Source organism: Corvus hawaiiensis, chromosome 8, assembly GCF_020740725.1.
Source record: "Corvus hawaiiensis isolate bCorHaw1 chromosome 8, bCorHaw1.pri.cur, whole genome shotgun sequence".
Taxonomy (NCBI): Eukaryota; Metazoa; Chordata; class Aves; order Passeriformes; family Corvidae; genus Corvus; species Corvus hawaiiensis.
Window position 1 is genome coordinate 2,857,113 of NC_063220.1, and position 15,891 is coordinate 2,873,003.

The 15,891-nt window shown below is 43.1% G+C and overlaps 1 protein-coding gene across 2 annotated transcripts in view; it reads right to left on the minus strand.

Moving 5' to 3' along the window:
• The window catches only part of DOCK1 (dedicator of cytokinesis 1), a 265,620-nt gene that overhangs the window by 233,504 nt on the left and 16,225 nt on the right, over positions 1-15,891 (minus strand). For both annotated transcript variants that reach the window (XM_048312102.1, XM_048312101.1), the window contains exons 2-6: positions 11,276-11,359; positions 6,344-6,384; positions 4,415-4,470; positions 2,816-2,912; positions 12-160 (exon numbers count right to left, since the gene is read on the minus strand). In XM_048312102.1, coding sequence (XP_048168059.1) covers positions 12-160; positions 2,816-2,912; positions 4,415-4,470; positions 6,344-6,384; positions 11,276-11,359 — 427 coding nt within the window. The remainder of the gene's footprint in view (positions 1-11; positions 161-2,815; positions 2,913-4,414; positions 4,471-6,343; positions 6,385-11,275; positions 11,360-15,891) is intronic.

Below are 15,891 nucleotides of genomic sequence, written 5' to 3' on the forward strand. Positions count from 1 at the left end.
TGTTCACAAACCTGTTGCCATAATCAATTTTGGCAGTCACTTTCTTTTTCAGCTCCTTGAGCTCATCTTGGGGCAGGGTCCCGGAGAGGATTTGGGATCTCCACTCAATCAGGTCGTAAATCATGTGCCGGACGCTGCGGAACATCTCCCTGTTGTCCTGCTGTTTTGGGGGGGAAAAATGGGGAGAAATCAGGTTTGAAGGCTTGTGAATACACAGGATAAACTGCAATTATAAATATGAATTCAAAGGGTAAGTCTACAAGAGCTCTGAAGCAGGAGCCTCACTTCCTACAGCACAGAACACCGAATGAGTCCTGCACTCAGCTTTAAGGAGCTAAATAGGGATAAATGTTTGTTTTCATGTTACCCTAAAACCTGGGTCATGCTGCTTTCAGGCATTCAAGGGGAAAATGTCCTTTTATTGATCCCCAGGGTAGCTTTATTCAGTGACCCTCTGCACTGAGCAGAGCAGGACTGAAAATGGTGCATTTGGACAGCAAGAGGCTCAAGTTCTGCAATAGCCCATCTGCAACAGATGGGAGAATCCTTCCCTTCCCTGGTTAAACCTCCACAATGACACTTCAAAATCCTTCACTGTGCACATCAATGCCATACAAGCCCACAGGTAACTTTTAAAGGACAGTGAAACACCAGGAAAAGACCTAAACTTGATAGGAAGTTAAATACCTGAATTGCTTATAAAGCCTGGAACTGTGGATATTAAATACTGCCAGCAGCACACACAAACTTTCCTTGGCAACATTCAGCTAAGCTAGGAATAATTAAATAATTACAATAAAATTCTCCACTGAAAAAGAAAAGCCAAGGAAAAAATGCAGAAGATGCAGGAAAAGAACATAATGACTCCAAGACTCTGGGAAAAGGATATCTAACTGTGAAACTTAAAGACTTCAGTCTGTTCAGATTATCCAAAAGCTGGCTTGATTATAGTGGGAGAATATTCACAGAGAGAAAATACCCATTATTAAAAGCTCTTTAATGTAGCAGAGAAAGACACAACAGGCACATATGGCTGGAAGCTAAATACAGACAAATCCAAATGGGGAAGAGGTTCCTGATTTTTGAGGCTGCAGGCAATCAAACCACAGAGATGGGAAACATCCCCTGCTCTCTGCAAACAAAATCTGAACATCCATTCAAGATTCAAACACAAATTACAAACTGATTCAAGACATAAATGTGGCCCTTTAATGGGTTTTGATATGCAAGGCATGGACAGCATGGAATATCCCTCAAAGCTGCAGACTGCCCAGTCTGAAACCAGCTGCCTCCAGTGAACCAAACCTCCCTTGATTGCCTGCTCTTGGATTCCGAATTATTAGCAAAGCACTGAAGTATTGTTTATCACGCAATCATAGAGTGGGATGGTTTGGAAAGGACCTTAAAGCCAACCCAGGGCCACCCCCTGCCACAGGCAGGGACACCTTCCTCTATCCCAGGGTGCTCCAAGCCCCACTTCCCACCCTGGAAGTGTCCAAGGCCAGGCTGGCACTGAATGGGCTTTAAAATCCCTTCCATCCCAAACCATTTTGGGATTCTACAGCAGTAGAACCAAGGGCAAAGCTGTTCTCAGCACCCTCCCGAGATTCTGCTCCTCCTGCTTTTATTTCTGCCTGTCTACTTCTTCCCTGCTCCTCAGCACACAACTCCCTGCTATTCCAACACCTTAAAGCTCCCTCTTCAATACATAATCTGTTTCTTTTCATAGAAGATATTATCCTTCACCTTCTCTATTGCCACACTACATCATTTCCATTACACTCTTACTCCTAATCTTTATTTTCATGGGTGTGATTAAAAGCCACATTAGTCAGCACAAACATCTTCATTACCACTCGGTGTCTTCATTACACAGCTTGCACTTTTATGATACAAGATTTCAAACATATTTATGGGAAACAGAGACTGCATTAAACCCTGCCTTAAATAAAGGAATTTCATGTTCCCATTATCTTGTTACAGTGACCTTGCACAATGAGAGCATCAGAAGTGTGAGCCAGGTACCTTAAATCCCACAGCAGGCCTTGCTTTACAGCTGAGCTGGGCTTTTAAATGTAGGTTTGAACTCTTGATCTCACTTATGTGCACTTTCATCTCTGTTTTTCTATGTTCCCTTCTGAGAGACTATCAATAATTATCTGTACAAATTTCTAAGAATATATTCTTAGGTGTTTGGAACCTTAGCATATCAAAATAAACAGGGATGCAAGTTAAGGTGTCAATAATTTGGGAGCAATCAACTTCAAGTAAAGGAATACTGAGAAGTTAAAGGCCTACACTGATAAATTTACAAAGCTTTCAGTTTACACTCACAAATTCAACAATAAATACTCTATTATTCCATAACACAGACCAACAGTCTAAAGAAAAAGCCTGAAAACTATTTTTTAAATTTCTTTACTAAAATTACATGTTAAATTACTCCCAATCTGTATACACCTGAAAAATCATGTTTTCTATAATAGAACCCACATGAAAAAGGGGTCATAATTGCTTAACAGATTATTGCTAGATCAAGGTAACACTCAAAAAAAACCCTGATTCTGCACAAGAAAAGAAAGGGATTTGAAGAAACAGGCAGGAGAATCGCTGCTGAGATTTGTGCTTTAACAGAGATGATGCTACACAGATTTTCAGCACTGCAAGTAGCCTTTAGAAACAACACCACAAGGGGAATTTCATTAATGATTCCTTCATAAATAGCAGCTCCTTCCTGCATCTCCCTGCACCTTTCCCAGCACCACTTTTCCCATCAAGCTCTCCCAGTGTCAACATTTTCCTGAGCTGCACATACCACATAGAGCTGCCTCCAGATGACAGACCATTCCCTCAGCGTGGTGGTGACCTCCTGGATCAGGGGCAGCTCGTTGGGGATCACTGTCTCATGTTGGCTGAAGAGGAAGAAGGAAAAAATGAGGCTGAATTAAGCAGCAGAATGAAGAATCACAGAATTAAGGGTTGAAAGGAGCTTTAAGGTCATTGAGTGCAATCAGCACCACCACGGTCACCACTAAGCCATGTCCCCACGTGCCACATCCACACATTTTGTGAGCAGTTCCAGGAATGGTGACTCCACCACAGCACAGAGCAGCCTGGGCCAAGGCTTGGTGGCCTCTTCTGTGAAAACTTTTGTGCTGATATCTAATCAAAATCACCTAACCTAGAATCATTCCTAGGGAAGAGCTGTTCATTTCCAAAGGGAACTGAATAAAACTGGGTTGGAATTAGCATCACTTACTATAAATTTATAAGCAAAAATAAGATATGATCAGATAGTGAAGCACTGGACACCAGTACAGCCATAGCACATAAAGGGTATTTTGATGGGCTGAGATTATGGAATCATGGAATGGTTTGGGTTGGAAGGGATCTTAAAGATGATCTTGATCCACCCCCTGCCATGGGCAGGGACACCTCCCACTGTCCCAGGCTGCTCCCAGCCCCAATGTCCAGCCTGGCCTTGGGCACTGCCAGGGATCCAGGGGCAGCCCCAGCTGCTCTGGGCACCCTGTGCCAGGGCCTGCCCACCCTCCCAGGGAACAATTCCTTCCCAATATCCCATCTAAACCTTCCCCCTCTCATCTTATCACTCCACACCCTTGAGAACTCTTCCCAGCCTCTCCTCATTTCTACATTCACGAGGATATCAAAACACACCTCACTGTAACATCACCACCAAGATATTTCTTTTACAAGAAACAACCAAGAATAAAACCAGATGTGCCCAACCTACAACACCACAATACTCCCCTGTAATTCTTTTTTTCAAAATATTGGTCTTGCAATGAAAAATTAAGATTCAGTTCATTACCACGAAGTTCCTGTATGATTTGTTTTCAAATGAGGTGCCATGAAGGTAAGAAACACCAGCTAGATCTTTTAATATTGCAGAAGTAGGGTACTTAAAGGCAGTTTTGCAATCAGCAAGAAAGATGTCATTATGCAGCAACCTCATGATTAGTAGTTTGATCATTTACATATTTAACAGAGTATAAAAATAAATCAGGCACAAAGGAATAAAATATTTTAATCCTGTTTCACTCCATTTCATACCTAGGTAATGATTTATTAATTTCACTCCACCTCCTTTGTCCCCTGGGCTATGGTTGTGGGTTTTTTCCTGGTTAACTCAACTTTTATTTTCATGTTAGAGACTTTTACCTGCATGTTCAGCAAAGCTGATTTGATACATAAGGATCTGAACAACTGCTGAACAACAAACACAGCTCAAACCACTCAGTGTTGCACACACCACGGAAGGGAACAGGAAAAATCACAGAATAATTTCTCACTAAGGCAAAAAACTACCTGGAAACAGTGTGACCTGATAATGCACTGAAATGATGTGGATAAAACAGGAAAAAGGAGTTTTTTCTTTTCAAATCCAACTTACCCTTTGCCTTCAACGATTGCTTCCTTAAGGTGGATGTATGAGGCAGGAAATATGCCCTTGGAGAGGGAGGGAGAGGGAAAAATGTGTTAAATAATCAGTTGAACACAACATATTGTGTTTATTACCTAAAATATGCCAAGACACTGCTGGGTGTGCAGAGCCATTCACACCCTTGAGCACCAGAAGAGTTGTGTTTGAGACTTTTCTAATAGATATTGAATTTTTGCATTGCCTGTCCTTTTCAAGAAGGTGTAATTGCAACCTTACAGCTCCTCTGAAAAAATATTCTAAATTAATCAACATCCCAGAAATAAAACAATATTTTTAAAATAAAATAATCCAAGCTGATAAAACAACTTCCTCCATCTCACCCTTCAAGGTAGGAGTTCAGTTTTCTGATCTTCTGGGAATGCAGTAATAGAAAGTTTTGGAAAGCCACTGGGGGAAATAGTGCATTTTAAACCCCAGTTTAAAAATAAATTTAAAAATCACTAAATTTAGTGGCAGTCAGACAAATGCAGCAACACGTGGAATTAATTTAAGAAACATGTCTAATTGCTTCTCAGACTGTAAAAAGCACGTCCATGAAGTATGGTTTGGAAGAAATGTAACTTATTCACAGAAAAAAAATGGAAATACAAAAATAGAATAAAAACCCAGGCCTGGTAAGGAAATGGGTGGGATGAACCACACAACTCTGTACTTTCAGACATGCAGACTCAACTAAAAACACACCTCTGGAGACAAACATGGCATTTGTAGAGTTTTGGTGAAAAAAGAAGCAAACCCTGAAGTTTAATTTTGTTTAATTACTACTGCGAAGTAAAAGGCTCAAAAAATAAAACACGATGCTACAACCAGTGTTTGTGTGGTTTCCTCTCCTTTTATTTCAGCAAAGCTGCTGTAAATGCAGCCCTTGGTGCACACTGGAATTACACTGCAGGAGAAGCCTCCTCCTCTCCAAAGGGAAGGACTGAAAAATCCCATGCTGGGGCTCCATATCCCTCTCCAAGCTGCATTTCACCAGGAATTCATTATGTAACAGACACTGGAGCAGTGTCAGCCTCTAAATAGACCAAGGAGAACATCAAGGTCTAAACTTTTTACTGAGGCACAGGCTTGGGGCAGCAGTTACTGCCCAAAAGGAGATGATGCACATGAAGACACATCCAGTGACTGATTTACCTTTACACTGCAAAAATGGGATCACAGAAACACAAAACAGCCTGGCTTGGAAGGGACCTTAAAAGGGACCTTAAAAGGGACCTCAAAGCCCATCCAGTGCCACCCCTGCCATGGCAGAGACACCTCCCACTGTCCCAGGCTGCTCCCAGCCCCAGTGTCCAGCCTGGCCTTGGGCACTGCCAGGGATCCAGGGGCAGCCCCAGCTGCTCTGGGCACCCTGTGCCAGGGCCTCAGCACCCTCACAGCCAAGAATTTCTTCTGAATTTCCCATCTACATCTCCCCTCCTTCAGCTTAAAGCCATTCCCCTTGTCCTGTTACTCCATCCCTTCTCCAAACTCTCTCTCCATGTTTCCTGTGGTTCCTTCAGGCACTGGGAAGCCACAATGAGGTCATCCCAAAGCTTCACTTCTCCAGACTGAACAATCCAAATTCTCAGCTTTTCCTCCCAGCAGAGCTGCTCCATCCCTCAGATCATCCTGGTGCCTCCTCTGGACTCTCTCCAGCAGCTCCATGTCCTTCCTCTGGACCCCAGAGCTGGATATGCCAGTCATCCTTTAGGCCTTGCTAAAGTAAGTTTTTATTAACTTGAAAAATTCCTATTGGTCAGAGGCTGAGGACACAGAGCAGCAGTGACCAGTGCACACCTGGGCTCCAGCTCCATCAGCATCAGAGACCTCCACAAACCCACACACCCAGTGCCAAAAATCCACCTTATTCCAAGAGAAAAAACGAGCACCACTCACCTTCTTGGATTTCTTCCGTAGTGTATAGCCCCTGTACCAACCTAGGAGAGAAAAAAGGGACAAAACATTAAAAAGTTCATTTATGGCACCTCCCAGCTGCTCCTTCCCAGCTCAACAGCACTGTAAGGTGTTTCTGATCATGCTTCAGCCCTGCACATCCCACCTGAATTTCAGCTTTCCACAGGCTTAATATCCCGGATAAAACAAGTCACCCTGGAAGCTATAAAATCAGAGAGATGATGGAGAGAAGCACATGACAGAGATGGTGGCTGACATGATGTGTGTAACTGCTGTGCATTTCATTTTAGTTACTAACTCACCAACACAAAACCAACTTAAGAGCATTACCTTGACAAAAACTGATTGTTTGACTAGCTCCATTTCAAAACCCATTTCAATTCCACAAACCCAAGTTTTCAGCTGTTAGCCACCTCACCAGAAAACAGGAATACTCTGGAATTTAGGAGTCACACATCAAAATACAAAAGCATTTGGAGAACTGAGCCTGGATGCAGCATCCACCCCTCCAGCCCTGCAAAGAGGGGTTTGTACAGCAAAGCATCCCTGTCTGGGGGAGGATGGGGAGAGCACAAAGCAGATGTGGAATAAAAACTGCAGTCCCAGTCCTGAGAACAGGGAAGAAGCTCCATGAAATCAACATATGCTGATAAATTCATTCTGCACACTCTGGGACCAGAAACCCAAATCACAGGCTCAAGCACATGGGATTTTTCAGTCTGCTCTCCTGCAGCACGAGCCAAAGTGATTCATCACCTTCTCACTGCAGCACTTGGGGCTGCTTAGTGCCACCTCCTTAAACCTGGTGTCTGTACCCATCACACAGAGGCTGCCATGGCCTCACATCCCACATTCCCACTGCTTCCCGAGGAACATCCAGCTGCTGCTGAAATGAGCACTCCCAGTTTTGCTCAGGTGCGAAGGAGGCAAAACATTTCTGCCTGTGTTAAACTCCACCGGCTGAAATCCATGCACGGATTCCAATCCTAATAAAAAACTAAACTCCCACCGTTTTAGATGAATAAACCAACATTTTGAAGTCCTGGAGTTTAAACTGTGGAACCCCAGAACTTTGATCAGATGCACTGTACAAACTGAAGAACAAACAATCATTCTCTCTTCTCCCAGCCCACCTCCTGTGCTGCCTCAGGACATCCCACAGCACCTGTGGAATAAAAGCCCTGCAGCAAAGAGAGCTCCCCACAGAGGAACCTCTGCTTCCTGAAGTTTTGCAGCCAGAGCTCCCAGGATCAGGGAGAAGAGAGCAGCCAAAATCTGCCTTGGAGAGCTGGCAGCACTCCTGCTCCTTGCAGAGGTCCTGATGTGGCCAGGCTGGTCCAACCAGGCTCCTCCCTGCGGGGAGCTGGTGCTGGGTATCCAGGCTGGAGCTCTGCAGGGAGCCCAGTTTGCAAATGCAGCTCTCACTGGTTCAACTGGAGGCACTGGGTCTGGCCATGAACGTGCTCAGATGGGGGCAGTGTCACTTACACATGTGAAGTCATCTCTAATCAACTCCCCAAAAACATGGGAGAGCTGGGGGTGCTCAGCTGGAGAAGAGAAGACTCCAGGGAGAGCTCAGAGCCCCTTGCAGGGCCCAAAGTGGCTCCAGGAGAGCTGGAGAGGGCCTGGAGACAAGGCATGGAGGGACAGGACCCAGGGAATGGCTTCCCAGTGCCAGAGGGCAGCGATGGATGGGATATTGGGCAGGAATTGTTCCCTGGGAGGGTGGGCAGGCCCTGGCACAGGGTGCCCAGAGCAGCTGGGGCTGCCCCTGGATCCCTGGCAGTGCCCAAGGCCAGGCTGGACATTGGGGCTGGGAGCAGCCTGGGACAGTGGGAGGTGTCCCTGCCATGGCAGGGGTGGCACTGGGTGGGCTTTAAGGCCCTTTCCAGCCCAAAGCATTGGGGGATTCCAGGAATTCCTTCCCTGGGAAGGAGGTGACTCTGGCACAGGTTGTGGACCCCTCATCCCTGGAGCTGTTCAAGAGCAGACCTTGTCCTTAACAAACACTATGGAACAGCTGGAAACGTGCATCCAAGGAAATGCTCAACTAAGAGGAGACCAAGGAAATATTTTTGCCTCTGTTGAAGCTGCAGAAGACACTCAAGAATTTGCTGTGGTTACCCTCAAACAATGCATCCATTTTTGACACAGTTACATTGAAAAACAAACAAACAAAAAAAACAGCACCAAAAACGGAACTTTCCCGTAATACCAAGAATAACTTCGGTGAAAATCCCGATCTGGGAAGCCAAATTCCCTTCTCACAGCAGCACTAGAAATTAACTGAAGCTCCAGCACATAACCTTGCTTTTGAGGTTGATTTTCTGTTACATTTCCCAGCTATTCCCCTTAATGAGCCACAGTTATTGATCACATGGTTCCATTTGCCCATTCCATCAAATAATGTCAAGAAACGGAATTAAGACAATAAAGATCTGGAAAATACTAATCCAGAAGGTGGTAAATCCTTGGGTTTTAGGGCATCTGCTACAAAATGCAATCCTCCTCCCCTGCAGAGAAGGATATTTAGGAATTCCTACAGCTTTCCTGCTTGGCTTTCCTCTAAGGCTCAGATTAGAAGGACAGAGAAAGTTTTCTAACTGAAAAATAAACTAAAATACCTCCTGAAAGAAAAATACTAGTTTTATTTTAGTCTTAAAAAGTGGCTTCATCTTTACTGGATGAACACAAATTTAATATTTATCATGAAACGTGCACATTCATTTCCAGTCTCCTCACTCCTATAAAAATAGGGGATGTTTTTACCAAGACTGAAACCTCACAGGATCTGCACATTGAATTCATTCTACACAATTTTTCTGCTTTTCAGAGAAAAAAAATTTCCACAATTAGAATGCAACACATCAAAATTTTTAGTAATAAAAACAAACTCCAAAATAAGTTCAACTCATGGGCAAAAAAAGGAAATATTATTTTAAACACGGGGTCAAGGTTCATTTCAGCAATCAATTCCAGGACATGGTGGCAACAGACATCCTACACCTGCCCTAAAAACAGATCTTCCAGACCAGGGATGTGAGACTGAGCCCTCCCAACTCCTCACCTCTCTCTTCTGCAGAGACCCCAACTGAGCAAGGATTTCCTGTGAGCTTTTCTTGGCAATGCAGATTCAGAGGAAAAAAAACCCCAAAAAACCAAAAACAACTAATTTCTACCACTTCAAAGACACAGATCAGTCTTCAAAACTGCTCTCAACCTAGGCATTATCACAGAAAACTAATTTAAAATAGTATCAGATTTACAGCAGGATGGGAGGAGCAGAATGTCTACTCCATCCATGAAAAAAACCAACTGTTTTTCCCACGGGGGAAAAGGGGTAGACCTTGGAGAGGCAAAACCCCAGAACCTCAGCAAAAAGGCTTTACTGACTCTTCCAACAACTCCTCTGTCCCAGGATGATTTAATTAGAGGGTTTTCCTTTGGATGGGCCCATTCCCACCTCAGCCTGGCACAGGCAGGTGAGTCCCAGGCACACACCTGGAAATTTATGGCACAAAACCTTCCGGGGGCACAATCCACACAAATTCTATCCCGGGAACCAGAGATCAAACAACTCCAGTAACCCCCTAATCACAGCAGCTCTGTAAACAAAGAGAGGTAAGAGTTACAGCATCTAAATCCCCATCTCAGCAGGTAGGGAATGAGCAATCAGTGCTTGGGAGAACGGGAATTTGCATTTCTTTTCACATGAACTCATCCCATGTGCTCCAAGCCCTGAGAGGGTGAAGGTCTTCCCATTATTCCAGTCCATGGGAAAGGTGACTCATCCCCACTGCCCCACTTAGCTGGCAGCAGTCAGCTTTTGAGAGGGTTTCACATTCCCTGCTCAGAGCTTCTCCCACATTCATTAAATAAATCTATTTATATATAAAAGTACAAAGCTGTGCAATATTTGAATCGTTCCATTTGCATCTAAACTCATCGCATTATTAGGGTTTTATTAAAGCATGCAACGTCAGAGAGTGGAAAGATTGCTTTGCTCAAACTTGGCATTGCAGCAGCAAACTGAGCTCCAACAAAAGGCCAGCCCAGGAATAATGAGAAAATTCAAAAATGCCATTTCACAGTGATGATCAGATCTTGCTGAAATAGCATTGTTTCAGTAAATAATAAAAAAAATCCAGTTAAGCCAATAGCTAAAATAAATTTATCACACAGATCTACTGAAAGATCAATGACTAGAGAAGCAAATTAAATCAATGTATTAAATCAATGTATTTATATATAAACCATGTTTCCACAAGACAAAAAAGTGTTACACTATTTTAAACACACAGAGTTTAGTTCTATGTTCCCCACACCCTTCCAAACTGCAGCATGCCATAAAATTTCAGCTCCAGGATGTAATGAAAAGAGTTTTATTTTGCTTGGATTAAGAGCTGAAAACGTTGAGACCATTTCCATATCCTGTTGATTATCAAACTCAGCCATTCAGATTCCCTTGTAGACGGATCAGGGAGGAAGGATTTTGGTACAGGTGATGTTTCCAGAGTTTCATCTCAGAAGAGGCATCTGGGAAAGCCTGAAATCAGTGCACGGCACTAACACAGGCACCCATCTTAGAAGAGACACAATTTAGGTGACCTTCAAATTCAGATTAAACTTCTTTTAGCAGCAGGTTCTTTTGCATTACCCAAGGGTACCCAAAAAGCATCTCTCATTTCTCTAAGGTGGGGGAGATGCCACAACAGATCCATACAAATCCAGCTGTGGGAACATTCTTATTCCCCAGAAAACCTCATACTTACTCACCAGCTCATCAACCACACACGCCTTCATTTGTTTCAGCTTCCAATTCATCACTCGGCAGCACGAGAAGGTCACAAACAGAAAAGGAACACAACTCCCCCCAAAAAATCCTCTTTTTCAGTTCAGTTTTTGCCCTCTTACCCTCATATGTTTCCAGGATGTGCACGGTGTCCCCGATCTGCAAGGAAAGTTCATCTGGTCCCCTGGCATCGTAGTTGTAGAGAGCTGGACAGAGGAAACACTGCTGTTAGTACAGGCAAGACAACAATTCCAGGTGTTTCTCCACGTAATTGCTTTTATTACTCATTGTTGCCATTCTGAATCTTTCTGCAAAAAAATTGTTTTAGAATTCCATAAAAATTCAGCCAAGTTCTGAAATCCATAATATTTCCCCTTGTAACAAAAAAAACCCTCAAGTTCACTCTCTAAAGTTGTCCCCCACTCTGTTTATAATCATCATCTTCATGGCAATACACTCATTTTTTGTTGGATTTGCCAGCCTTCCAGCACTTTGTGTCAATTTTAGGCAGTTCTACAATGAACTGCTCTGTCTTCCCCCGTCAGCTCAACACACAGAGAACTTCCAAAGTGCCTTTAGAAAACTCAAATTGCCATGCTAATATTAAAGGATGATTTCTCAGTCACTTCATCCATTTACTGCATGCACAGGATGTTGAAAAATATGATTTCAGAATTTCTGAGTGCCAGAGGCAACTGCATCAACCCACTGTATATTAAATTACAACCAAAACCAACAGTAACTCAAAGACTACTCCTCCCTACCCTTCCCGAAAGAAAACCTGGATACTCTTGAGCACTGAGATTGGCAACGCTCACAAATTCATCTGACAAATGATGCTACAAACTAGGCTTGGTTGGGAAAAAAATACCCATGATGTGAAAAACTAAACAGTTACAACTCCTAAAGCCAAATTTTTATGTTTTATATAGAGCAAACTCTCTGTAGGAGAAAAAAATCTTCCAATACCAAGGAAGGTCCTCATGACCAAAGGCAACAACTCCAATATTCACAAGACTAAAGCTAAGGAATTCAGGCAAGGTGATCCCACAGAAGTTTCTTCCTCAGTTTACAACTGTGCAGCTCCTCCTTCCAACGGGGATCAAGAATACCTGAAAATCAGAATTTCTCACTACTTGTTGCAACTCTTCAGGAAGCAAAAGTGTTTTCAGAATATAATAATTACCTCCTAACTTTCTCCCACCCCTCAGATTACCACTGCTTTTCTTTCTGCCTCACTTTCCAGGGCAGGACTCCGGGATATTTTATCGGAACAGAAAGACCTGGATAAGTTATGTGTGCCTCTCCCAGGAAATTTTCAGACCAAGAGTTCATAGAGCACCCACAACACATTCCACACTCATTACAGGTAACAAAGCACTTCCAAAAAACCCCTCCAATTCAAACCCTACGGCACAGCTATCAATGAAGCAATGAGAGATGGGATGCAGGGAACACCTCCCTTACCTGCCCAGCTCTCTCCTACCCCAGCAGTCCTAAGCAGCAGGCAAGAGCCCGCATTACGCAGGAGATCAACACCACAAATTACATCTCTAAGAACTGGTAACTGGAGAAAAAATACTGCTTTGACCCCAAAGCTGATAATCGGTTTAGCCCTGAGTTCACACGCTGGGAACATCCCAGTGGGCACGAGGGAAGGTCTAATCCCAGCACGAGGATGGGGCACAGAGCCCAGTGCTGCCTCCAGCTCCAGCCTCTAGGAATTACTGCTTGTTCACCCCAGAACTCCTGGAATTCCAGCTGACACAATTATCACCAGTAAATAAATCCCTAACAGGCTGGGTCCCTTCTGCAGAACTCCTCTGGCTTGACAGACTTTAGAGTTCAGAGGTAAATAAATATATCTGAGAGCAGAAATGGAAAAAAACCATGGAAAAGCAAGTTTGGAAAACACAGGATAAGGTAAAACATTATTAATGGAATAAAAGGACACTACAGGGTAAAAAGAACAAAGGCCAGGTGCACTGCAGAGACCAATAAATATCACCAGTATTTAAATGAAGGTTTTAGAAAGTAACAATGTTTTTATTGACATCAAAACAAGCCAAGCTAATTCCTACTTTAATGTTCTCCTTAATTTTGTCATTATTAAAGAGAGATAAACCTTCCCTCCCAGGTATCTGGCACAGGATATCTGAAAGCCATAAATGCTATTCAGGAGAAGGGGGTTCTGAGAAACACATCAGCAAAAATGAGCATTTTAAACTGCTCTGAGCAGAGGGATGGTCACAGTGGTGACCACACTTCTGCTTGGAAACACTCCCCACAAATATTCTCATTTCAGCTTTTGTGCATAGCAGGGAAAACAAAGTTACACAGTCCTAACTCCTCCAAACTCGTGTGGCTGGAGTGCAACACAAAAAAATCCATCCTTTGGGTGTTTACTCAGATCCCTTCAATGCTCACAGCTCAACCAAGAGGCCCCTGGATATTCACACATCCAAAAATGAATCCAAGGACAGTCTCCCACTTCCAGGACCCCAACAAGCAACTTCAGTGACTCACACCAGACATCCCAGCCAGGAAAAATTTGCATTCTAACAGATTAAAAACCAGCCCCGTACTCAATTCACACTTCAGCTGAGCATTTCTCCAACATTTAAGTGGAAAAACACTCAGGATCAAAGGCAGCTATGAATAAAAGGCACCAAAATTTGTGCCCAGGAGTGCTAAACCGGTGTCTGTCACAACAAGGAAGGTCATGCACCAGGAGCTGCAGTGTAATGACCAATTCTTGTGGCAGAAGATGACAAACAACCATCAAATGGTAATTATTGCCCACGACAGCTCCCACTGACCTCAACTGACTGAGGAGCCAGGGAGGGGTGATTTATCTTCAAAAATATATATATGTGTGAAAAATATGTCTATGAGACAAAATAAATCACGTTTCTGGCTTCCAACAGCATTGATACATCGTGAAGCAAACAACCAAAATAACTATAAAGTGCATCCCACCCCTGTGATTACAAAGAACGACACCACCAACTGCCCTGTAAGGTAGAAGAACTCCTCCTCACAGGAATCTTTTTTATGTACAGCGACATCAAAAGCTGCTGTGACAGAAAATGTTTGATTGGAGCAAACAACAAGGCTTTAATTAAAGGAAAAGACAAAATTTGAAGGAGTAAAGCATGAAACTGGTATGTTTGCATTTTGTCTCATCAACTGTATCCTGAGCTATCATTTAAAATATTTAAAAACCTGAGGTGTAACTTCCAATTTTTTAAGGTGTTTTTTTAACTGATGTTTTGCTTAATTTAAAAAAATCCAACATCCACACAAGAATCCCGAAGTGCCAAAAGCAAAGGATTAAGTGTGGGCACAGAAAGAGCCACTTTTCAACTCTAAGAGTTGATAACAAAAGGAACAATGAACAGGGCATTACAGTAATTGCACCAAAGCTCCATTTGCTGTTAAAGAACACAAAACAAACACCTCTGTGAGCTGCACTCGTTAATCTGCACACACTGGAAAAATGAGGAGGCCAACACTAGAAGAATTAGATTTGACAGAGGTGGAAAAAAAAAGAAAAAGCAAACAAAGGTAGCATCAACTGATATTGAAAAAGCTTTTTTCTGACTGTATGAAAGGTGAGATATCTTAAGATGCCATAAAGATGTTGCAGAGTAATATTCCCTGGTATTACTTTGCGTGAAAGGTTGTATTAATCATTCTAAACTCCTGAAAGAAACCAAAATACGTTTAACAAATGATCAGCTTTATTTTACACTGTCTTTAAAAAAAAACAAATTCCTAAATCATAACTGTGTTTTTTCAATAAAAGCAGACTGAAACCACAGAGGTGAAAAAAAGCAAAGTCTTCCGTAAAGTCTCTGGTATTAAAAGACACCTGAAGGTTTTCCTCCGATTTTCCCTAAAATCTAAGTGGCTGATTTCAATATTCAGGCAGATTCCTTAGTCCTCTGCTACTCACCCAGAGGAGTTTCTGATTCCTACACCTGAGGCTAATGGAGAAGTGAAAGGAAAAAAGCAGTGCTGGAGTCAGGAGTTGCACCTGAGAATTGTTAAAGACAATTAGTTCATGTGTGCCTTAACCAAGGGCAGATCTTCTCGCCTTCACCTTGGGTTTTGTCACCCCTCGTCTTACCAAGCTGGATTCAGAGTTTTCTCAATATTTTAGCTATTCTGTTATCCAAACATTCCCAAAAAATTCCTTTCCTGAAGAGAGGAGAAACCTGGAGAAATTCTTAGACCTGAACAGTTACAACCCAGCTAAAGGAGAAAATCCAGCTCGTGGTTCCTCCTGTCCAGTGATGCTCTAATCTTATTGATTAAATCCATGAATGTGACTTTTATCACAGGATTAGCCTAAATCCCATGGGTTCAAGTAGATAGAAAGGATTTATCATCACTTTCCTTCACAAAGGTGAGACAGCTCCTTTCACTCCTCCTCTACGTGAGCAGCAAATCCCTGAAACACACATGGGTGGGTTCATCTGGAACTTCCTCTTCTCCATGACTACACAGGGCATCTGCTGAGGGTGAGAGAATCCTAAACCAGACTCTGGAAGCCCTCAGCCTGAAATCCCTGCAATGCCAGCCTGCCTCTCCTCTTCCAAAGTGAGCACACAAAGTGAGGGGCCACCAAGCTTTTCTAAAGGCAGCAGACACCTCAGGTTTCACAACAGATGGCAAGGGCAGCAATACGTTCTGCATTGCATTTGGTGTCTCATCACCCACTGCCCAACGGGAA